General features: G+C 32.9%; 4 protein-coding genes across 4 annotated transcripts; 1 reads left to right on the forward strand and 3 right to left on the reverse strand.

Annotated features, from left to right (window-relative positions):
- Window positions 1-259: 259 nt before the first annotated feature.
- On the forward strand, window positions 260-2,464 carry LOC120280301 (RHOMBOID-like protein 9, chloroplastic). The gene is made up of 7 exons (XM_039287076.1): window positions 260-409; window positions 509-919; window positions 1,096-1,297; window positions 1,375-1,540; window positions 1,721-1,891; window positions 1,974-2,128; window positions 2,199-2,464. The coding sequence occupies exons 2-7, from the start codon at window positions 520-522 to the stop codon at window positions 2,437-2,439; spliced, it is 1,335 nt and encodes a 444-aa protein (XP_039143010.1). The 5' UTR covers window positions 260-409; window positions 509-519; the 3' UTR covers window positions 2,440-2,464.
- A 22-nt stretch (window positions 2,465-2,486) lies between these two features.
- LOC120280300 (calcium permeable stress-gated cation channel 1-like) lies at window positions 2,487-10,229 on the reverse strand. Its single transcript, XM_039287075.1, has 12 exons — window positions 9,963-10,229; window positions 8,843-9,184; window positions 8,060-8,221; window positions 7,100-7,235; window positions 6,734-6,835; window positions 5,687-5,806; window positions 5,478-5,558; window positions 5,051-5,391; window positions 4,282-4,527; window positions 3,472-3,796; window positions 3,025-3,258; window positions 2,487-2,939 (listed from the first exon to the last, which is right to left on the reverse strand). The coding sequence occupies exons 2-12, from the start codon at window positions 9,148-9,150 to the stop codon at window positions 2,679-2,681; spliced, it is 2,316 nt and encodes a 771-aa protein (XP_039143009.1). The 5' UTR covers window positions 9,151-9,184; window positions 9,963-10,229; the 3' UTR covers window positions 2,487-2,678.
- Window positions 10,230-13,963: 3,734 nt separating this feature from the next.
- On the reverse strand, window positions 13,964-18,401 carry LOC120280901 (phosphomethylethanolamine N-methyltransferase-like). The gene is made up of 12 exons (XM_039287872.1): window positions 18,140-18,401; window positions 17,924-18,042; window positions 16,800-16,937; window positions 16,515-16,652; window positions 16,134-16,277; window positions 15,593-15,703; window positions 15,344-15,485; window positions 14,832-15,112; window positions 14,589-14,750; window positions 14,464-14,517; window positions 14,312-14,386; window positions 13,964-14,232 (listed from the first exon to the last, which is right to left on the reverse strand). The coding sequence occupies exons 1-12, from the start codon at window positions 18,153-18,155 to the stop codon at window positions 14,134-14,136; spliced, it is 1,479 nt and encodes a 492-aa protein (XP_039143806.1). The 5' UTR covers window positions 18,156-18,401; the 3' UTR covers window positions 13,964-14,133.
- An 898-nt stretch (window positions 18,402-19,299) lies between these two features.
- On the reverse strand, window positions 19,300-24,540 carry LOC120280261 (phosphomannomutase/phosphoglucomutase). The gene is made up of 7 exons (XM_039287036.1): window positions 23,958-24,540; window positions 22,942-23,211; window positions 21,661-22,177; window positions 20,860-21,059; window positions 20,398-20,510; window positions 19,588-19,728; window positions 19,300-19,480 (listed from the first exon to the last, which is right to left on the reverse strand). Exons 1-7 carry the CDS (start codon window positions 24,498-24,500, stop codon window positions 19,399-19,401), a joined length of 1,866 nt encoding a protein of 621 aa, XP_039142970.1. The 5' UTR covers window positions 24,501-24,540; the 3' UTR covers window positions 19,300-19,398.
- Between the last annotated feature and the right edge of the window lie 1,056 nt (window positions 24,541-25,596).

Genomic DNA, 25,596 nt, shown 5'->3' on the forward strand with positions numbered 1-25,596 from the left:
CATAATACATGCTTATCTTCATTTAATAAACAATAACACTAGTTCATTGAATTATAAGTGTGGTCAAAACTAAATTCTAAGTTTTCCAGGGACCCAACTGATGTTAACCCTTCAAAAACCCAACCTCTAAAAGTGGGACCCACATGTGTTCCGCGTGGCAACCCATTGGTTCTGATTGGATAAGCCTGGGCCCACATTAGATTCTCATGTCGGAATCTTTCCTAAATTCGCAATCTCAAACCCCCAACCAGACAAAATCTAATCTCTTTAATCACGTCCAAAATCCAAACTCACGGCTCAAATTCATTAATCTCAAACTTCATTAATGGAACCTCCTCCATTGAATTCACAACTTCAATCTCAATTCAAGCTCCTCATCATCCTCCTCCGTTGAATTCACAGCACCAAAGTGAGTTGAATTTGGATTCATTACTGATTTTCTGGATTTCTTTGTGCCTTGAATGTGTTTGTTGAATTGTCTCTGTTATCAAGTTTGGAAATATTGTAGGCAGGTTTGTAATGGCTGTGGTTTCAATATGTCCAAGAATATCTAGAGTTTATCTGGGTTCAAATTCAGTTGTTTCAAGTGAGAAAAGAAGGTTCTTGGTTTCTAGCAGAGGATTGAATGTGTTGCATGTGAAATTGAATTATAAGTTTTATCTTAATGCTAAGAAAATGGAAAGATTTGATGGTGTTGATGGTGTTGGAATTGAGAAAGAATCAGGGAGTAATGAGGAACAACTTCGTGTTCTTGATTCTTATTTCGGTAAACTTCAGGGAAACACGGCGAAGAATCAGGCAAGTGTGTGTAAGGGAGAAGTGCAGGATATTAAAGTAATGGTTGAGAATGGTGAGAAGAAGAAGAAGATGGTAACTGGATTAGGTTCATTGGAGAACTATTTCGGAAAACTGAAGTTCGGTAATTGCTTAATCGATGAGTTTTTGCGTCTTTTTTAACTACTCTATGGATTCTTCAGTTTGTTTTTCAAGCTATATGATTATTAGCTTATTGAAAAATGGCATTCACTGTGATGTAATTTATATCTGGTATTGATTGTTGATGTTAACATTATTATTTGATTGCCTTCTTGACAGGAAAGACTGTGGAAAGAAATAAAACTTCACTTGGTATTGGCAAAGAAACATCGGATAGAAATTCAGTGAAATTGATGAATTCGGCAGCAGAAGCGAAAATGAAAATGGAAGCACAGAATTATATTGGTTTAGAGACTAAAGACAGTGATGAGAATTTCCAAGAATTACCGGCATATGATGAAGCTTCTGACTTTTGGTTAATGTAAGTAAATCGAGAACAATATAAATCAATGTTTAAACTGTGACATGGATTAGTAACCGGATTTCTTGTAAATGCAGAAGCATACTAGCTGCTATAAACATTGGAGTGTTCTTGTTTGAGATTGCAAGTCCAATTAGAGATTCAGATATCGAGCACCTCTCACTCCCTTTAATTTACGGCGCGAAGATAAACAAGCTAATCCTTGACGGAGAATGGTGGAGATTATTTACACCAATGTTTCTGGTACAAGATTGAAACTTGGTTCGTGTTTCTGTCTTCTCATATATTATAAATTTACACAATTGTTCTCGGTAAACAATCGAAAATTTACTCAGTGTTTCTTTAAAATGGCATTTTATGGAACTTTTAATTGATTGCAGCATTACAAATAGCACATTTTACTGAATAGATCTTGTTTTGCAGCATTCCGGGTTCCTGCATGTCTGTCTTGGTTGTTGGGTGCTTCTCTCATTTGCGCCCCAAGTATGCAGAGGTTACGGCCTGCTCACTTTCTTTCTGATATATGTTCTTGGAGGTGTTTGTGGGAATTTGACGAGCTTTATTCATACTCCTGAACTAACCGTTTGCGGGACGGTAACTGTCAAAGAGTCCTCCGTCATGAATCAAATCTTTTCCATCAATATTGCAGAAATTAAAGATTTACTTCTGATTGCAGGGTCCTACTTTCGCTATAATCGGAGCTTGGTTTGTTTATCAAATCCAAAATAAGGCGGTCATCCCGGAGAGTGTCACCGAGAGCATGCTTGGGAAGGCAGTGATCGCGACAACCCTTAGCTTTGTGCTGAGCAACTTCGAGCGGATCGATGACTGGTATTTGACACAAATAATCATTAACTTTCTGAATCGTATTTTCCCCTCAAACTATGACAAACTCTTGCAGGACTCATCTCGGGGCTATGTTTTCCGGGATCATATTCGGGTTCCTGACATGCCCGTCTTTGCAACTCGACAATGTATCGCCGAAAACTACACAGAAAGAAGGCATTGCACTTGTACAAAGACAGGCTGATCCATGCAAATCCCTGCTCACTTTCACTCTATGCTTGCTGCTTCTATCACTTATAGTTCTCAATTTTGAGCCTCAGAATGAAATGTTGGAACTGGATGGCTTTATAAATTGAATATATATATCTATTCAAGTGCTTTTATTAATGCCAGTAAAACAACGGAAAACCAATTTTTCTTGAAACTTTTCCCAGGAATTTATTGGTTATGAAGAAATTACAAGGCTACTGAACATCATTTTTTGAAACACTAGTCCTTCTCTCATACTACATCTCATGGTAACAAAATGCACACATTAGTTACAGAGAATGCCGACTCGGGCATGATGACAGCTATATACACAAAGCGCAGCCGCTCATAACTGTTGATCTAGAACAGCATCTGCCAGGGACGGCGAAGATGAACCATTGTATTTGCTGGGAACTGGTGTGTTCCGGCGAGACTGGCGCTTCGTCGGTACTAGAATTGTCTCGAGCTCTTTTTCGTTCTCGGCTGATAAACTATCATCGTCGTCTTCATCTTTGAACACTGGATGGATATATGCATTCAAAAGGTAGCCCTTCAAGTCGAGATTTGGCTCCTTGGTCCGTTCCCGAGTATCCTGTCTCAGCGCTTCCTGAAATAGAAAGTTCGCGGAATTAGTTCATTCACTCACACTCACAAGTAAATAAATGACTGCAGAGGTTTACTTTGTGAAGTACCTGCAGTGGGTATCTCTTGAAAGCGGGCTCGTAACGGTTCTTACAGAACCAATGAAACCAAATGGTTAATACAGGAAGAACAACGAGGAAAGGTGTTGATTGAGCAGCTCCTTTTGTGCTTAACAAGCCCATAAGAAGCAACTGAGATATAACGAGAGCGGTGATTATTCGTCCATGGACATCCGGCCAAAATGCACCTCTGCTCTCGTACTCTTGATTGTAGACGTTTATAATCTAAATAAAGAAAGCTTTGTTAAAGCATAATACTGAAATACAAATCAACATGATCATACCTTTGAAAAACTAATGAGATTTTATAACTTATAATGACAAAAGAAGAACATTTGCCTCTAAAACTTTCGAAGTCGTATATACAAGGAACACTAAAAGATATGGGAAATGAAAAAAAAAAAAAAAATTATTCGAAGGAAGAACAAAGCTGTATACCTGATGGCGATACACAATGTATGCCATAGCGAAGAAGACGATGATGAATGGTAGTAAAAAGGGTGTCACCACAGCATAGACTAGGCCAAGCAAGAAGTACAATTGTATTTGTGGCTCGGATGTGTCGAAACCAATACTTCCGGGATCCATTGCTTCTTCCCTATCCTTTTCAGTCTTAACCAAGAACATATCCTTCAATTTAAAGATTATCAAAGGTTTTAACCTCATAATCTCCCCAGCAATTCCAGACCAACCATCAACCATGATGTAAGTTATAAAGAAAGTTGCTTTCATTGGAATAGAAACACCTATTGTTTTTGGAATTCTGTATCAACAACAATTGAATAAAAATAAGTTAGCATTATCAATCCTGGTGGAAATAGATCATTTAAAAAAATGTGAGATGAAAGCTAATTAAATTATTTCGTGATAAATGCAGGCATGGTTTGTGTTATAATTGCAATCAGTTTAAGAAAATTAATCAAAAGTTATGATCAATGCAGGGCCCTTACTAAAGTGTTTGTCAATAAACTATGATGACATATATTCATTTTCTAAATTATTCTTCCAAACAAAGAGCTACTCTAAAACTATAAGAACAGCAAGAAGTAATCCCTATGTTGTCTTTTTAGCTTTTCATTGGTTCATAAAGCCATTGATAACTCAATATAAAGCCAACTCCTACCATAGAAATGAACATGGGTGAAGTTGAGCTACTACTTATGATTAAATCTTATAAGAAATATAAAAAACTCGTTTTCAGAAAAGAATAAATGTATACTTGAGTGAAATAGGTACAGCAACACATACTCATTTGCTGATTGATGAATAAAACTGTCTAACTGCTGAAAAGCTGTTCCAGCTATTATGCTCCCGAGAAATACATTTACTAGTAAGAAGATGTAATATTTGGATGCAGATCTTCTCTCAAGAGCTGATATAGACACCAATCCTTCAAACTTCGACAGCATCATCAATATAGTTGGCAGCAGGATGAGAAAGATCTTAAGAGCAATCCCAGGAAGTAGACCCTGGATAAATGGCTTTATGAACTTTCTGCCAGGACAAAGATAAAGCCCGTCAAAAGTAATTCCAAAATTATATGATAAACATCAATCAAAATTTTGCATGTTAACTTGACGGTATAACAAAGAAGGCATATAAAGGAAAATATCTAAAGTGCTACCCCAAGAAGGCTTCTAGAACATGCGCAGCAAGAGCTCAAAAATAATGAGAATAAATGACTTTGGTGAACTTTCTACAATGAGAATTTTGCATGCAAATGTTGTTATCATATATATTCTCTATTCCATTCAGGCACTCAAAGTCACTAACTGGTATATCATCTGGTTGAATCTATTTTTCAGGTTCTAAGATAAGCAGGTAACATGATTTGAGAATAATGCCATAGAACAGCCACAGATGAACAAGACATATGATGGCAAATAAGACAGAAAAAGGTGTGGAAGGAAGTTCGTAAAGGCTCAGTTATTAAAAAACATCAAACAATACAAAAAGCAATGCTAACACATATAATTAGAGCAGGAAGCCATGAAATTAACCTCAGCATCATACTTACATGTCGATAAGAGGTCTCAAAAATGGAGCAATCTTCTCAATCCCCTCAAGGTTAGCAAGAGACTGAACAAATGCAATGGGGATCATGAAGAAGAAGGTCAGAAAGAAAAATGCCACTGCAGCAATTAATTTTCTAAGCGTCAGGAGCACAAATGGAATAGCTAGGTTCTCCCAATATACATCACGGGGTTCTGGAGCCCACTCAGTCAACCAGATGGTTGGATTTCTGCATTGTTGTGTCTGAGCACAAACAGCTGCCCCCCACCGAGTCCTAAATGAAACAAATGCTGCTGGCATAATACTCTTGGGGTTTCCTTTCGTCTTCTCACGGAGAATGGTTTCCTAAACAACATTACAATGAAAATGTAATTATTCAGTGGTTTATGTAAATGAATTAACTACCACAAAAGGAACATATAAAGAGATACCTCTTTTGATAGCCTTTCAATTTCTTCTCTGTAAAAGTCTATAGCATCCACCTTCTCACCGCTTAATCCAAGAAAACCAGTCTGTTTCATACAACAGTTTGTGAAATGCAATATTACATAATAATATTAGAAAACAAACATAATAATCTCATAAGATAACTGAATATAAACTTCAACAAAAGCAGCATTACATATTTTATGTTTTTAACCTTTTTGGTTGGCCTTTTAGTAGGGTTCTTTTCATATCTCAGTTCATTGTAGGCTAGCCAATTCTGCTTTGATTTCTTCTTCTTCACAAGTTTTTGAAGCTCATTAGCATTGTAGACAACCTGCAAAACATATCCTTCATAAGGAATGATAACAAGAATATGTTGAAGATGAATGAGACTGCCTACAGTTAATAAGGAATAAAAAAACAGATCAATGCTGCTATGCAACATGTAAATATGCTCACAGAAAAAAATTATGACACATGGCAGAAAACAAAAAAAATCCATTTCACTGATCAACTCCTAAAGCGAGAAGAATTCTAGCAATGCTATAAGATACATTGTCAATAGTAACATGAGAGAAAGAAAGCAAGGAGAGGAGACAGAAGTGTCACAGAACAACCACCCCTAAATCATAGATTCATAATCACCATTATGAAGTATACAACAATAGTGTGCTTTGAGAGTCAAACATAATAAGAAATTTACAAGACTGGCAAAATGCTTGTGTTTTACAGTTCTGGTAAGAATTCTAACCTCAAAACTTGCCAGTGTAATGAGCATTGTTATATGTTTATCATGAAGCAAAACAAACCAAAAAATGAAGAAATAAGACAGAACTAAAGGGCCTTAGATAATAACGATGATGTGATGGTTATATTTCTGTATTTAAAAAAAAAACATTAAACCCTGAATGTACTGAGAAAAGAACATTGCCAGTGTGAAGGAACAAACAGAAAAGGAAATATAAACAATTCTGGAGTAACACTACAAATTGTCAGCTACAGATAAGCTCCTATCATGCTAGTCATTCGAAGCAAGCATTCAAGCAATCCAATGCTTCATGCTATTGATTATCTTTGGTGATAGGGGTAGGGCAAGAAAGTTAAACACCAAAGAAGAAACACTTTGACAATGAAAAGAATAACATTATTACATCCACAAGTAGAAATATCAAAATCTTCAGGATTACCAATATCTTAAATGCGTCAATACAAACAGCAAAGCCTTTAGTTGCCAAAATTAAGGTCGATCATAGCAGCAAACCTGATGAGTTAGATAGTGATCAGAATGATTGACAAGAAAAAAATGCTCAACAAGCTCGCTGACAGATTCATCTGGGTCAGGGGGAACATTTCTCACAAGTACCTACACCAAATCAAAGAGATCATAAAGATATATGTCCTATGTTGAGAACCTGGCTTCCAGTTAATATTAACATATGTATGTTACTTAGTAGTCATTAAAATTTGCATTCCACCACAATTTTTTAAGCAAACAGTGCTCATCTAATGATAGTTTTAACTAGGTTATTTGAGACAAATATATTAAAAAGGCAAATGAAAATCTCTCAAATCATTTGCAAAAGGAAACTAAATACTATTAATGGATAGCAAGCCAAGATGAACTCACAGTAAATTGATCCGGACGACGTTTCTCTGTTTCAAGAAATTGCAGCCTCATAGATGCAACTATCTCATACTCCTTAAGTAACACATAGCATGTCCAAAATGTGAACACATATGCCATCACCAGATGAGCAAAAAACCTGCTTTGAAGAGAGAAAATCTTGCCTAAGTGTGAACTATATATATGTATATAGATGGCACTGCGATTAAAGTAAACATCCTGGAGTAGGATGGGAAAAAAAATGCCAGTCAGCACTTTTAAAAGGAATAAATCATAAAGATGAACAGAAAGTTGCAACTACATTCTAGTTCTTTTCATGATAAGTCCTCTAAAAATGTAAGTGCTTCCAATTTCCACTGCACCACCTCTATTCTTTCAAACCTTTCATTTTTCAACAGACAGCTCCATCTCACTAATTCAACCAGAAGTCCAGAACTAAAAACCTAGTTTTAGCATGATTCACAAATCAAGTCACTCTAAAACAGGCCACTATAAAACATTAAACTGAAGCGACATAGAAGATTATATATACTTTTCAATATAATCCTTACATAGTTTACTTGTAAAAGAATAGACAACAATGGACAAAGGACAACTGGCCAGATCACCATAAGCAATGTATTGACATATTATCTCCTTTATTATATTTCATCTAGGATGATTCACCCTTTTTCCCTTCGGAGGTGATAGAAAGTGAAAAAAGTTAAGCTAAAATTTCAAACTTCTCCCAATAAATGTACATCTGATCTGGTATTATGTCACATGTGTAGGGAAAGTGTCCATTTAACAATGTCAACAAAATAGTTACCTATTATCCAATACTATTTCATCAGGCCGAGAAGATTGGCAGAATTATCACAGGAAACAACAAAATTACTGAAGAGTATACATATGTATATATATCAAACAAGCAGAAAGGAAGTATCATTGATTCACCACTTGTCTTGAAATTCATAGACTCACCTTTGAGATCCCTCAGGAATATTTGATATGGAAAGCTTGTCAATGTCACTATAAACTAGTTTTGTTCCATTATCTCTAGAAAGTTCCAGAGTCTTATTTGTCCAATTTACTGGGACTAGGACAGCAAATGCCAGGAATGTGATCGGAATAAAGATTTTAAGCCTGCAAAGAGAAAATGTCATCAAAGCACAAATATAAATGATTGTGCAATGTAAACATGGAGAAAATTGACCGAGGTATAAAAGTTGGCTTAATTAATTCATGGGAAGAATCATTGTTGACCATAAAAATAGTTCAGACTCAACTCCCTATCAGATTATGACCTGTTAGTATATATATAAATATATACATATATATCCTAATGTTTATTTGGGTTTGTATCAGACTGCCAGCTCAGGTGGCACTTTGACATGGGATAGTATAGCAGAGACTCCTGCACTTAATAGTAAGCATCATCACGCATCAAACCAATACAGCATAATCTGTGACCTTTCCTGATGCTTTATTTGAAAGAAGCAAGAGTTGGCTGGGCTCTATCTTGTGATCTACAGAATCTTTCGATAATGATTGAAAGTGAAATGCCTCCCCGAATGATACAAGTAGAAACCCCAAGTTAATAACCCATTGGGCTTTTACAAAGGACAGGTAGACTTACTCTTAGTATTACCATTGTAACACACAGTCTCTTAAAAGGACAGCCGCAAACAAAAAAATTGCTCAATTAATAAAATGTATTGAAAATAAATCAATTTTTAAAAAATAGAATGTAGGGACTAGGGATACCCGATTAAGTATATCCTTAAATAAACTGCAGAGTCAAGTCCTGCATGTTCAATCAGCTCAGGTTCAGGCATCTTAAGCGCCGCAGGCACCCATTCCAGAATCCTAAGATATGATCTCCACTCCAAATTGACAAATTTCTTCACACCAGAGTGATTAGGGGAGATTCTTACACCCTTTAGATACCATTTTGGAAAATAAACCATGTCAAACGTAGGCTGCAATCTTAGGAACGCAAAAGCGACCAAGAATACAACAACACTGATAATGTTGACAGCTGCAGCAAATCCAATATCACCAAGAGTAGCCATGGCTGCTTCTCAAAGAAGGGTAGCTCAAATATCACTGTAAATTAAAAATCACAAAAAACGAAAAATTAGCAAGAATCACAACATATTCCACTAGCATCTCTGATAATTCATACGTAAAAATAAATAGGGACAGGTTCCTAAGCCCATGTTTGACACTAATTGTCATTTTTCCTCAAAATTAACCAAACATTGAGATAAAACTTAAGTTCATCTTCTTTCTTCATGAGGTGATTCAAAGGCAATGTGGCCTTAATGCTCTGCATAGCAAGAAAAAATGGAGCACCCATCCTTCAACTCCATCAAACAAAAAAGCTAAAAGAAAAACACTTCAAGTATTCACATAACCACACCTAAAACTGTTCCATTTTAATTAGACAAACTCATCAAAAGATTCTTCTTAGCAGTACCAATAAATCACCTAATGAGATGCCTTCAAATCAAACAACAGTCATCAAGAACACCAGCACCAAAACATCAAAATTCATCTCTAAACCCTCCAAAACTAAATAAATAAAGCTAAAACAATTCACCTAATGGCATACATTCAACATTACCATGAACCAATAAAGCACCAACAACAACACCAACACCAAAACACCCAACTTTCACACCAAGCACTAAAATTCAACTCCAAAACCCACCAAGAAATCCACAACCAGCCAAGATCCACAACAAACCACCACCATCCACTACACCAACAAAGAAAACCAAGCAAACACCAAGCACATACCTCAAGAACACCAACCAAGGCCCAAAAAACCAAATTTCCAACACAAAGAAGCAAAAAATCATAAATTTAAACAGATTCAAACCTTGAGAAGTCAGCAAGCCGCAACTCACCAACCAGATCTCCGAGAAGAGTAAAAGAAGCAAAGATAATGGAAAACAACGAAGCAAACACGGCTAGGCCACTGCTTGAACCAAAGGAAAAGCGAAAACGTGATGAATATCTCTACCAAACCCTACAGAGTAGTCCTCGCGGCCATGAAAACACTAACTACAACGTCTTCCTTTCCTCTTCGTTGAAACCAAGCATGGATGATTCCTATCTCTATCTTTCTCTCACTCTTGAACTGAGATATGAAGCAAAAGGAAATATAAAAATAAATAAATAAGATTTTGAAGAGAGAGAAAAAAAAAAAAACGTTTCTTTTTTAATTTTAAAATGATTTTGTTGTGAGTGGGACCCAGGAGTTACTGGAGGAGTTTCACCCGGAAACGTAATTTTAATTAATTCTTTTAATTAATTTGGTTATTTTGCAGATATACCCCTGTAGATTTTGTTAATTATATCTCAAACAACATTGCTTCCATATACTCTCTTTGTTAATTTTTTATCTATTATAAACCTGTGTTTCTTTTTATTTATCACATTTATTATTTTTTTTCTAAAATTACCCTAACACTCTATTTATTGTTCTTTTTAAAATTTAATATGAGAAAAATATAAAGATAAAAATTAGGGGTAATTTTGGAAAGATAACTAATTTTTTATTAAATTATGTGAAATAACCAACTTTCTTGGTATGTGAGATTCGGTTATTCACGACAGATAAAAAAGAACAAAGAGAGTATTAAAAAAAACCTATTTTATTAAATATATATATATATATATTGACAAATATGACTAGCGCATTCTACCCATTCACTCTCACTCAATCACTAAAATCTTGAATTACAAACCGCACCCAACCACCCACAAATAGAGAATTGTTATCACCAATGTGTTTTGCGGGATTAAAAGTTTCCACATCAATGTCTTTTTTATAGTATGACAAATATTTTTAAGTTATGAATTTTTTTACTATCAAGAAAAATATTGGTATACTTCCAAAAAAAAGATTAATAATTTTTTTTAGTTTTTGTGTTAATATATTTTCAGAAATTATAAAATCGCTTTACATAGTGAAAATATTAATAACTGAATATTTCAATGAATATACTCTTAATATTAAAAAAATAATCCGTTTTACAAAGTAGTATATGTAATTTTAAAAAAAATCATATACACTGGGAAATATCAAAAGTAAAAAAAGTAATTTATGTCGGCAAGGAAACGGGAAATGGGGGAAACGAGTGGGAGCCGCGTGGGAACCCAAGAAAGCGACGCGTGTCAAGCTATGTCACACGTTAGTTGGATATGAAAACGATGCTTAAAACAAGGGACAAATGAGCACGAGGACCACATGATTGCCCCGAGATTAGTGCTCCATAAAAGATTAACGGCTCACGTTGTTCAGCGAGGTATTCGTTGGAGATTTATTTTTTTCAAAAAAGCATGGGTTGGACACATGAGTGCATGACCGTTGATGATTTATTTAGTTGGTGGCTCATTTATTTGATTATGTGGGTCCCATAATTTATTATTTTTTATTAAAAAATTTATATATATATATATAGATTTTTTTATTTTAAAGTTAAACTTGTGGTTTAGTTCTATGCCACATCTCTTGAGAAACTTAAATTATAAATAAATTGGATTTTTTTTTTTTTTGCATATACATCCTTATATAGTTATATGTATAACTATCAGTCAAATGAAATATTGTATTTTAAAAAAATATTTTTTAAATTAAAAAAATGAAAATACTGATTTTTGATCTATCAACAAAAAAAAATATCAATGGTTTGTGTAAAAGTATATGAATTTTGATCCAGTGGACTCAATCTAATAATTACTACAGAACAAAGACGTGACTCATTTTTAAACTCTTAGCCATGTGTTTACAAATTTTTTTTAATTATATAATATAAGGATATATTAATAATTATTTTAAAAAATCCATCATTGTTATTATAGAAATTATTAAATTAAGGTAATTTAATGGGTGAAATTGAACCACATCTCAATTTTATAATAAATATCGTAGAACCGATTATTATGTGGGACCATCTCTCATGCATACATATGAACACCCACAATTATATATATATTTTTTTGCATGGATACATTAGTAAATATTTGTAAATCTTTTTTATCGTAAATTACTTGGGTTAGTAGTGGATGAGTGCGTTTTAATTGGATCCTTTTATAGCATTATTTGACTTGAGAGGTAATCCAATACTTTAATTTAATGTTTTGACAATGAGATTATATATATATATATTACAAAAGCTTATTAATATGTTTATCACGCGTGTTAATGTTTCAAACGTGTCTATCAAAAAAAGAAATATATATACATAAATTAATGCCTTAATGTTAGAAGGTGTGTAACATCATTCATACCTTAATTTCTCCATTTAAAATAATATATGTTAATTTTATATATACACCGGCTTTATATTGGAGTTTTTAAAATTTTGTGAGGAGTTTTGAGGTAATATCATATATAAATTAATATAATTAAACAACTCATACCATAGAAACTAATTTATACTTTAGATTTCAAAAGTCTTATAATATTTATTACATAAATAATTAGGTGTAATTAATATTTTTTAATTATTAATATTATAAGTAATATAAATAAAAACTTAAATATTATTAAAAAAATTAAAATTGTTTTTTAAAACACTCTCGAAGTAGATTATACATAAATATTAAAATTTGATATATAGGAAAGAAAAGGAAAATATAAAAAGGTATAATGGTAATTTTAGTTTTATTTTTATTGCCATCCACCTCATTTAAAATTAAGGTGGCTTAATTATTTTTCTTTATATTTTTTAAGTTATATATATATATATTTAAGTAGATAATACTAGTTCTCACTAATTGTTAAGAAAAAACATTATAGTTCTTCACACTCTTATTTTGGATGACTAATAATAAAATATGATTTGAAATTTACACAATTAATTCATGATAATATTAAATAAAGCTAATGTAAACACCAACATGCAACATGTAACTTTGCATCAGAATTATTTAAGAAAGTTCAACATTTCCGGAACCTGTCATTATGATGTCAAATCAAAATAATATATATATATATATATATATATATATGTATGTATGAAATAAAGCTCCTTTTTCATACTTTATTATATAAATTTAATATATAATTGAAAAATCCAAAGTAAAGGGAGGGATCCACATGTAATGAAGGTGGGAAGTGGCTCCCATGCATCTCCATTCCATGTTCATTGACAACAAACAAGAGCATATTTAATAATATCAACTTTGTTTGTTACTTAAAACCATGGCCACCATGTTCCCAACCCCTATCCATTCATGTCCATTAATTAAACATTTTAAGAATATAATAATAATAAAAGACAAAAGATATTTTAATCCTTTTCCTTTAAACAAATAAATTGGTTTCAATATTATTCATTGTGTTTGTTTGTTTGTGTTCATGCTCTTATAACTAATCTTTAATGTCTCAACAACTAATCCAAATAACAAGTCATTGTTCATTCTTATTCTTCAATTGTTTCAAACGGGCCATCAATAAACCTCTCTTTCTTTGTAATCTAATAAATCTATATATATAGACGACTCTTATGGACAATAAGATATATATATGAATGTCTATTATCAACCATTAGATCTTGATCCAATGACCAACATTAATGAACAATAATTAATACAATAACAAATATAATAATTACTGTTAAACAGTATATCACAATACTACTGTTCATCAATATCAATAGTTGATCAAACAGTGTGATCAAACAGATAATTAGACATTCATAGATTTCTCCATAGGTTTAGCCATATATGTAAAAGCCTCGAGATAATGGATCTATATATATATATATAATTTTTTATAGGAGACAATCTAAACATTTAGAAAATAAATTTGAAAGAAAAAGAAAAACACAAATCCAAACCATTAATTTCACCCACCAGAAGCAAATCATGTGATACTTAAAAGTCTGAGACTTTGCATTCTTATATAATGCAAGATAACAAGTTCATATGGTTTTACTGCATTCAATCTCACAATAAACTTATATTAAATAATTTCAATGTCTTTTAGAGATGCTCTGCATGAGCTTTATTAAAAATAGGATGATTCATCGATAAAAGCTTCATTTCTTTATGGCAAAGAAGAGGCCCCATTTCTGCTCACCATTTGATGTCCTCTTTAGCTTTGCTTTCCATCCATCCACAATTTCATTATAATCTTCCTGTAAAGTAATTGTTCAGATATTGTCGGATAAGTCGAACGAAGACCACACAAACAAACTTATTATCCAAATTGCTCACCTCCGAGAAATCATGAATAAATGCATCTTTATCCCTTTCGACAGCATCCAATTCTCTTTGAAGAACTTGCATAAACTGAATTATAAGTTTCAAAAATAAGTTTCATTGCCAATATGTTATAAGACATACATAAAGTTCAGATAGACGAGAACCTGATCAGTTCGATCTTCTGCTACAACCTCGTGAAAACCAGCATTCTCAAGCATCTGAAATGTCGGTAGGTAAATCACTATTTCAAAACACAAAACACAGATGCAGGAAAATGGCAAATTGATACCTTGCTGTAACCCTTGATATCATGCAGATCATATCCTCTTTGTTTGATGTATTCAGCGAATCCTTGGGATGGTGTTCCAGAGCTTCTGCAGTAGTCACTTATCAGGACCTTTCCGCCCGGTTTCAGCCACTTGAAGAACTTTTTAAACAATGATGGTTTGTCCTAACAGATCGAGAACAACCAGGTTAATTCCAAACGAGTATGAGCATACAAAAGTTTGCTGTAATTTCTTTCAATGCATACTTGTATGTGCAAGAGAGTGTCACGGCTGTAGATCACATCAAATGAATTATCCAGATATGCTTTCTTCGTGCAATCTGCAACCTCGAATTCAACAGAGCATTTACGGCCAATGGCACTTTCAAGAGCAAATGAAACCATGTTTACGGAGAGATCAATGCCGACAACGTTGACATCAAAGTTCTCTGCCATGTAAAAGTCACCTCCTCCAATGCCACACCCTACATCAAGGACTTCCTGCCCAGGTTTGAGTTCCAGCTTTGCAACAAATTCTTTCGTGGTTTCTGATTTAGAAAAAATGATGCATTTAGTGCTACTACTACACGAGGGAGAATAACCGATTGCAAATAAATAAATATTTAGTTGAGACTTGTGTCAAGTTGTTTAATGATTCTGTTGCATGCCAGAGATTTGTAGAATGCTGAATTCATTGTTTGCACATAGGATAGATGACCATCATCAAAAAGATCAAATTGACATTACTATGAATTGATAACTAATGTTTGTAAGCATACCAATTCCCCCTGTGCTCACAAAACCTTCTCCAAATATACGTTCATAGCGCAAGATTCCATTGGCTTTATATTGTACATTATCCAAAAATCGCTGGAAACCCCTATCATCAGTTGATCTGACCTTTTGCCACAACCAGCATATCTAAATAATATGAAAAACTTCCTGTATTAAAAAACCTTGCCAGAGCAAACTAAACAAAATGAAGTAAAATGCAACTACTAAAATATAATGATTCAAATGGGGAGGACCTGATTTTGATTTTTTTTGTTCCTCACATATGCTCCAATGCACTTGCAAGTGATGAGAGATAGCTCAAAAGAATCATCAAAGCTGTTGCAAGTATGATAATTTTTGAAGATCTGCAATATACCAAGTATTTTAACATAAACCGATCACTGATGTTAATTTGAAATCCTCAGAAACAAGAACTCTATTGAGTGGACCACTCTTGAACCATCAATAATTGATTCTATCAGATAACGCAGGAATCAGATAAGTAATATTTCACAAATAAATAGGCACTAATGTTACATTAATTCAATCTTTGGTCTAATGGGAATATAGAAGAAAAAGATGTCGATTTTTACAAGAAAAATAAAATGATTCTCTTTCACCTCGCCTTTCTTCTTGGTATTGTACCCAATGATAGATTCAGGAAAAGATTGTGGATTGAAAAAAGTCATGTGAGAAAGTGAATTTTGGCAATGTTTTTCTCTGATATATCAAACAAACAACAGAAGGCATAGTAACACAGTAAGTAGGTAAAAAGGAACAAAATCATTTTCTTACCTGGGTGTAAAACCTTGGTTCCCGGTAATGTGTGGGATTGATTTTCCTCTTGGAATCCCCAGATTGATGGAAACAAGATTCTCTGAAGAAAATAAATCCTCCAACTTTTACCCACTTTACCATCCTTTCCACCAAATTCTCAACCTTGATAAAAAAAATCAAATTTTCATCACAACAAACAGAACAAGAATGTAAACTGAAAATGCGAACTCAACGTCAAGTATCAACTTGACCCATCTCCTAGAACAAATTTATTTATATATCCAAGCTAGTTTCATACTTCCGTAGTTTTCTTTGTGATACTTTAATTTTAAGACAATTAAAGCACTTCTTTTAAATTTGGAATATCAAGCAAGTAGCCAGCACATGGAAATGAAGTACCTCATTATCAGACAGATACATTAGGAGCCAGTTTGAGAAAATCAAATCCACAGATTCAGCTTCCATCTTCAACTCTGGGGATGTTACATCAGCACACATAAACTCCGTATTTCCAAAATGCCCATTTACACTTTCATTCTGCAAAAATTATAGAAAATATAAAAGTTTGCATGAGTGAATTCTTTAGCATGTCCCAGATAGGATTGGGAACACAGTTAAATTTCATGGATTAACAACTTCAACAAAGTGCTGAACACATAGATTCGCAGATGTCAAGAGTATTACCTTCTTGATCACACTTTCAATGAAATCAAGTGCTAGAACATGACCAGCCACTTTTGCTAATTCACCGGTAAATCGACCAATACCAGCTCCTAGCTCCAACACAGACTTTCCTTCAAATGGTGGAAGTAGAGAAAGTACCTACAAAACAAAGGCAAAAATATCAGGACCTATGCTAACGTAACATAATTTGGGAAGCACAATGGCAGAATAAAGAGACACATCTTGCTACACCCTAACTAACAGTCACTCAAGGTAAATAATCTCCTGTAACAGGTGCCAATTGCTTATTCATGACACTCTCATACATCTGATCGCTACAATTATTCACACAAATTTACAGCTTGCTACACTTGGAAATCGACAGTTACAACCTGTGTATGCATTTAAGTAAATACTATTTTATTGCAACAAATAGTTCAAGCTGGTCATTTAATAAGTAGAAATTGCATACTATAATGTACAACAAAAAATGGCCACAAAAAGGTGAACTATCAGACAGGGAGTGTGTAATGACTCATTGTGATAGGTATTCTATAGGTGGATTATGAGAGCTAATTCCAAGGAAAAAGGTAATAAAAAGGAATGAGATGCTTGGAGAAAGAGGGAGGAGAATTAGATTTTGGCCTGGCTTTTGCTAGGAGTGAAGGCAGTCCAGGTGAAGTTCTCGAACAACACTGAGCTGAGGTTACTTATCTTGGTGCATTATATGCATTTTTTTCTTCTTGTTTAGATCTTATCAGTACTTGGAGTTTTTCTCAGATAAATGAGTTTGATTCGATGTTAAGATCGTGAGATCTGCTGAAAATTCTGATAATATCTGAACTTTCAAGCTAGTTTTATTGAAATCCTATAAGTCTAGATCTGATCAACAGCACTTGAAGCCCTAAATTCGTCGCCACAAAAACTTTTCTAGAGATCAAGACATCTATTAATGTTCAAAATTATTCAAAATCTCAACTTTATGTTGCAGCATTCATACTTTTAGCATTTTGAAACAAAAATCTCGACTTTATGTTGCAGCATCCATACTTTTTAGCATTTCGAAGCAAATCATCTCCAGATCAAGCATTCCAACTAAAAACTTAAACTTCAAAATCCTCCAGCATTGAATCAAAGACAATTACCTCAGGGCGCTCCTCCTTGTCGAGATCCGCAGCACGCGAGTCGAGCATCATAGCCTCGACAGTCAAATCCTTGGAATGCTCCATCCAATAGCTCTTCTGCACCTCCCTCTCCGCCCCACCTGCAACCTCATCACATCAAATCACATAATCAACAAAACAAAGCAACTAGAAATGCAATGCAACACAATCTCATCAATCAACCAGCATCAGCATTACCATCAGCCATCGCCATTGACGCGAAAAACAAACGATATTGGAAGCAAAGGCGAAGAAGCTAAGCGCCCTCGATGGCGAGGCGAGATCGAGAGAAGCTTCGGGATCTGCGGTTATGCGACCTCCCCTTCTGCTGCATAACAAGCAAGGAATGGGGCTTATCCGAGCTCCGAATATGGCTCTCGCTTCGCGGAGATGGCGGCGAAGAGCACCAAGATCCAAGGTGAGGTTTTTATAGCTCGTTCGTGGGGTTAACTGGAGAGAATGGAGGATGTAGTGTTTTATACCAAACACCAAACAGCATTTGCTGCTGCTATTTTAATTATTAATTATTAATATTATTTACTTATTAGTAATTATATATATTTTTTTTCTTATTTATTAATCATATATATATATATATATATATATATATATATATGTAAGAATGGTATATAATTTCTTTTTATTTTAAAAAAAAAAGACTCTTAGTTATAATAACACTAGTTAAATCCACGTATATATACCAATTGTTACTTGGTTTATTGATATCAGTTCTTTTGCGTAAGATTTTCATTTCGGATGGGACCCAATATTGAAATCTATGTAAGAAAGATGTAGCCAAGATGTTGAGCTTGCGAGTGCGCTCCACATTTGTACTCGTCATTAACTTAAATCTTAAATGGCGGTGCTTGCGGCTTAGTGTTAAAAATAAATCCATATATATGTTACTTTGGTCCAATTTACTTCTTGTTAATTTAAAAAATTTATAAAGCATTAAGTATTATTTTTTCATATTTACCCTATCTATTTAATGTATCTCTATAATTTTCAATAAATCATATTCAACTCTACATATTATTAAATTATATTTTAATTAAAAGTAATCTTAGAAAGTTAATATTATTTTTTTTATAAAATTTATATTACTAACTAATTTTAATTAATTTTTTTAATTGACATAAATTAGTTAAAATGAACAAATAAAAAGAACCGAAGAACATTCAATTGTTCTTTCATAATATTCTCAATAATAGAGTATGAGGTAATTACTTTCGGTGGAAATTATGAACTAACAAAGATGAGCGAGCATAAAGAATTCGTAGTTATAATGTTTTATGTTTTATATATATATATTTTGTTTTCGAACACTTTTTACAAAAGCACAAACCAAAAAACAAGGAAAAACAACCCTTAAATTTTCATTAAATATTTATCATAATAATACAATCAAAGATTTATTTCACATGTATCAATAAAACATCACAAACTACAAAGAATACTCAATCTCTGCATTGCTTTAAAGCAAAGTCATTAACTTGACTGAAATCAAGCACCTCTGCCAAGCCACTTGGAATAAAAAACCTACAAAAAATTTTCAAACAAAAAATGCATGAAATTAATGAACCATTTATTCTAACAAACTTAATATATAAAATAAGAAGATGATAATAATATATAAAATGGCATACTTATCTAAGAGAGCTTTGGCCATCGCTTGACATCCTCCATCAATAGAAGATTGCAAATTGAGAGCAACGTTTGGGTTATGAACACTCTGCCTTAAGTGCACCCAACCATACTCCCCAATCTTTTCATCTATAACTCTTGCCCTATCAAAATTATAGATGTTTCAGAATACCATTTCATGTGTGTATATATATACAGGGACCGGTCATTTACGAATGTTCATAAATATGTTATCTATGAACGTTCGTCTACCAATCATTGGATTTGAATCTAATGCTTTCAGATCATCTAGTAAAAAATAGGATGCACAATATTTTCATCTCAACCGTCCAATTATGATCTCAACATTAATATAATAAATCATATCCGTTCATCTTTATTTACACCTCCTTTCTATTTGCGGATGCTCTACAGACGTCCGCATATGATGTATTGTATATATATCTCCATATATTAATAGAAAAAATATATACATCAAAGGGTTATTATAATAGTATTGGTCATACTATAAAGGGTGGTGTGAGACTTTTAAATGTCTTGAGTTTAAGTTCCGTCGTCGAATGCATGTAATGATGACATATCCCTAATGTAAGTACGGGTTTGTAGTCCAAAACCCCGTGTTACTGGGGGAGGCTATATAGACTGAATGATCAATTTTTTACTGCCTCCGTTTGTCGGATTTATCAATATATATATTGAATTGGTTTCAAAAACAAATGATAGTTCAAAATAAACTGCTAAAATACAGACTCAATTGTTGCAGCAATAGCATAGTAACTTAAATTAAATATTATGGATCTAGATTGTAATACCTGTACATATGAGCATCCACTGCAGCAGGTGTATCATTAGTATCAACGAGACAACCCTCACTCACCCAACAATCTCCACATCCATCAAGCTCCCATCCTTCAAGTTGCCCATCCTGTGTAAAACCAAACAATCAATACTAAACTATTTAAATACAATTCTATTGTTATTATTATAAAAAGTTAATATTCATGTAATTTATGATATATTTGAATAGTGTAAGTGGTATATAAGGTTTATATATACAAATAAATTGAATTTTCAAAAAACATATGTATATTGACAAAATGGATAAATTACTGTGGGTCAGAAGACCCTGCATACTGCATATGCCCTAGCCTAACGGAGGAGCAGAGTTAATTTCTCACACGTATCGGAACCAGTTTTGGGTTTTCTTCCACAGATTAAAAATCTTAGCCGTTCAGATTTTATTTTTATTTTTTGTTAAGTAATTAGAGTTTTACCTCAATGTACTTCTTCAAAGCATCAACAGCTTGTGCACCTTTCTCCTTTGCATACTTGGGCTGGGTTATGATGTTAATCCTTAGTTCAACAGACTCCAATGGCTCTGCAAGTCCCTTGATATGGCTTCCTATTCCCTCTTCATTCCCACTTAGCTTCATTCTCACCATCTCAATCAAGATCTTCACCACCATGTATGCCCCTTAAAAACAAAAACATACACAAATTAAATATTTCTTTAATCTCTAATTATCACAATTAGCTTTAAAAACTACTAATTATATTCAAACTCAACTCAATATTAATTGTGTATTATTATTAAAAATTAAAATTCGACTCAATCTAACTCCAAACTAAAACCTCATTTACAGCTTAATATTATTACATAATATAAATATGTCAAAAACTGTAATCATTTATACAATTACAACCTCACTCAAAATCAATTACAACCTCAAGCCTAATTTAATTGCCCATACAAATGTTGATTTATTCTATATATATATATATATATATATATATATATATATATATATATATATATCAGTTTGCAAGGAGTCACAAATTCAAAACCAGTGCAAATAAACTATTGAAAACCTTATAAAAATAGATATTTTGACAGAGTCTTTTTTTTTTATGCCTGACAATTTAAACTAGAAATCACCTACTTAAACGATTTAAACCTCTACTATTTGGATTAACTCCGGTTGGTAAATATTTAATTAATTAATATAAAATAATTAAAAATGTGGTTGATTTACTATAAAAAAAAAAAAGAATCATATGAGAAATCATAAGCTTACCATCATCAAGGAAATAATTCTCTTTAAGAGCTCCATGGCCAGTGGTCTCCATCATCAAATGAGTTTCAATGGAGTCTTTATTGAGCTGCACACCCTTATCAATGACATTACGGTAACCAACTCTGTATAAACAATGATTGCCGCCCAAATCAGTAATGAACTTAGTAAGTGCAACACTGGTTCTAGCATCAGTAACAATGGTTGTGTTTGGATGTTCACGGAGAACAATGGCTGACATGAGAGCTATGAGCTTGTCGCCGTTGATGGCGGTGCCGGTGGCATCGACTACGCCGCTACGGTCTACGTCGGTGTCAAAGACAATGCCGAGATCGGCTTTGTGGCCGAGCACGGCGGCCTGTGTTAGGGACATAGCGATCGGGTCCTCTGGGTTCGGAATGTGGTTGGGGAAGGTACCGTCTGGCTCGAGGTAAAGACTACCAGAAGTATCTGCACCGAGCAAATCTAGTACGTCTTTTGTGAAAAAGCCGCCAGATCCATTGCCGGCATTCACTATTACCTGTATCCATATTAATGTAACTAGTAATATCATATTGGTTAATTTGGTAAATATGAATCATAATATATACATCATTTTAAGTTTTTGAGTTAAATTAAATTTAATAAATATTAGAGAAATTGTTTATATCATTCTTCAAACTTTCTCACTTGATAAAAGAATTCCTGAACTATTTCATATCCCAAAAAAATCCTTCATTTTTCTTACACCATTTGATAGCTTATTTTCAGTATTTTTGTTAAAAATGATCTTCACCGATTTTAAATGAAAACACAAAATAATAAACAAGAAACCAAAATATTAAACATAAAAAATAAATAATAAACAAAAACGGGAAGTAAATTTCGGAAGCGTGGCAAAATTAAATTTTTAAATAAAAGAAATTGATGCAAGAACTGAAAATAATAAGTAAACTAAAAAAAAAAAGAGAATGCTGAGGAAATTGAAATGTAGAGGGGATATTTAAAAAATTATAAGGACTAATAAATAATTATCCCTGAATATTAACATTTTTTTTAAAATTTTAAAAAAAAAATATAAGTCACTAATATCGACTAATATTCTTACATGATTTATGTCTACTTTTATGAGATTTGATTGGATATTTTTAGGACATCATTTTTTAACAAGTACTTTTTCTTTTTTTGCGGCTCTTAATATAACTGAAATACTTGTATATAAATAGATTTATGCTTATATACTATAATACAGTAATTAATGAAATACTTTTTTTACTACTAAAATAAAGGATGAAAGAAATTTACCTTGAAACCTTTGAGAGGAGTGTCAAAATGAAGAGGATGATTAATTCTCTCCATGATAATTCCTCTTAGATGCTTTGCATAAGCACTCATGAAATCAACCCTTGTTAAGTTTGTTGTGGAAACAATGGCACCATTAATTCCCATGTTTCTATTGACATACTTGTTTGCAGCTCTGTCACAAATCTTCTCCACATCAAGAGAAGTCAATCCTCCTTTTTTGGTGAAAAACTTCAATCCATTCCTTGTGTATGGTAAGTGGGACGCAGTCATCTACATTCACAAACCCAAACACAAATTTAAATCTTAATTAAATTATATCACCAAAATTATTTAACTCTGTTTTTTTCCCCCCAATTTTTCATTTAATGCAAACTCACTATATTTCAAATTATTTCATATCACTTCAAAAATAAGTGTAAAAAAAACGAAAAAACAACTATAGTGAGTTAGCTTTGGATGTTAACTCGTTAAGTTTAGTTGAGTTAAATTAAATCAATTAACTTGATTTGTTTTTAAAACTCAACAAAATCTGTAATTTTTAAGAAAAAAAACCCTAATAACCACTTACGATGATGATTGAGTGAGACAAACAGGAAAAAAAATGAAAGGAGGATCGATAATATTCACATTCTGCATTTTAAATATCAATGTTCTCATTTCAACATTAACAATTTTGATTGTCATTTCTCTATGTATTTTTTTAGATGCATTTAGGGTTTTAGTGATTAATGCATTAATATACCCTAGAGCAGGAAAGTGTATTCTCAAACTATTAATTTATGTTTTGACAAAAAATGCTTTGTATTTAACCCTTTCAAATAATTTTAAATTAAAAACATATGTAAAAAAAGGGAACAACTATATATATATAAATATATATATATATATATATATATGTGAATTTCAAAAACAGTAAATAACACTTAGAAAGTTTTGTCTTAACCATAAATTTGCTACACTAAAATAAACTTGTTTAAAAAAATAATAATAACAAAAAAAGTGACATTAGAACTAACCATAATGGAAGCATCATAAGAAAAGGGAGGCAAAACAGTGCTCATAAAGCAAGCAGGAGTAGTAGCCAATCCCATGTCAAACACTTCACAACCAGCTCTCATCAGTCCGGTGAACACCGCCTTGCTCAGCCTCTCGCCGGAGATTCTTGGATCTCTTCCCAAAGACACTTTAACCACCTTTAATGACTCTTCATTACTATTAATATTACTATTAACATTAACATTGTCCTTAATTAACCATTCTCCAAAGCTCTCTGCAATGACTTCAACTGCATGAGGTGTGAGATCAACCTTCCTTCCTTTCTCACCCTCCAATGCTACTCCTCTCACATCTGAACCATTTTGAAGCCGTCTTATTCGATCTCCGTCTTCGGTGTTGTCCGTGGAGATGCTTATTGTTTCGAACTGGCTCGCCGAGGGAAACCGAATTGTTCGACGTGGTGGGAATAAGCTCCGGTGGTGATCTCGCCGGAGAGTTGTTGATGGTGTGGTTGTGGTTGCAGGAGTGGTAGGAGATGAGGCCATTGATGATGAATAATGCATGTGGTTCCAATACTTCTTGTGTATATCTTTGTATTCTGGTTTAAAGCCACCAATGACTTTCTAGGTTTTATTTATATATATATATATATAACAATGCCCACATGTAACCTTACAAGCACATCAAATTCTCAACCATATTTTAAAAAGGTGTTAAAATCACTGACTTTTCATACAAAAGTAAATTATAGTATTATAAAATCACTCTGCTATTGCGGTTGGAGGTAATTCTCTTATTACAAAGTGGTAACAACGCATTAGATAAGATACGTAATCGAACTTTCAACTTTTGAGTTGACTTTTAAGTTTGTTTCATTCGTTTTGATTAATCTTTTCAATAAATATATTTTTACTTATTGATTGAACTGATTTAGTGTAATAAATATAAATTTATCTAAAATTTGATTAGTACAAATTTGTTTATTTTGATAATTTTATCTTAAAAAATATTATATTTGATGTAGCACAATATGTGATACATTTTTGGAAATTCATATAAATTAAAAGGACCAAAATACCTAAAAATTATACAATTTAGGCTAAAAATAATCTATATATTTAATTTAAGAGTAAACACAAACACTATCAATGAGAGTTGGTTCAAATGGTAAAAGTTCAGTCTCTAAATCATATATAGTTTTAGTTATAATTTTTGTGTAACGAACAACACATACTGAGAATGATTTATCCCCAATAATAATAATAATAATAATAACCTAATTTTTTATAAGCTATCGTTACCAAGGGAAAATATCATATTGTGGGACCTAGTTTTTTCATGCATGCTAAAACACTTGCTCTAGATCTTTTTAGCCAATCATGTTTAAATTGTTTTGTTAGTGATGGTGCATATATACCATGAAATACCCGAATAAATGATATGATGCCCAATGATATTTTTAATTGAGTTTGGATGGATGTACACATGTATTTATTTATATGTGTTTGAAGTTGTTTGTTTGGTTGCAGAGGAATTGGGAGGAGATGATATGGGCTGTGAGGTGCTAAATTAAGAGAAAGGGATGGAAAAGGTTGTGTTTTGGCTTCTCTTGAGGATTTTATCACCGTGAAAATGAAATGTTTCATTTCTTGAATTTGA

The sequence above is a fragment of the Dioscorea cayenensis genome, chromosome 17 (genome assembly GCF_009730915.1).
Source record: "Dioscorea cayenensis subsp. rotundata cultivar TDr96_F1 chromosome 17, TDr96_F1_v2_PseudoChromosome.rev07_lg8_w22 25.fasta, whole genome shotgun sequence".
Classification (NCBI taxonomy): Eukaryota; Viridiplantae; Streptophyta; class Magnoliopsida; order Dioscoreales; family Dioscoreaceae; genus Dioscorea; species Dioscorea cayenensis.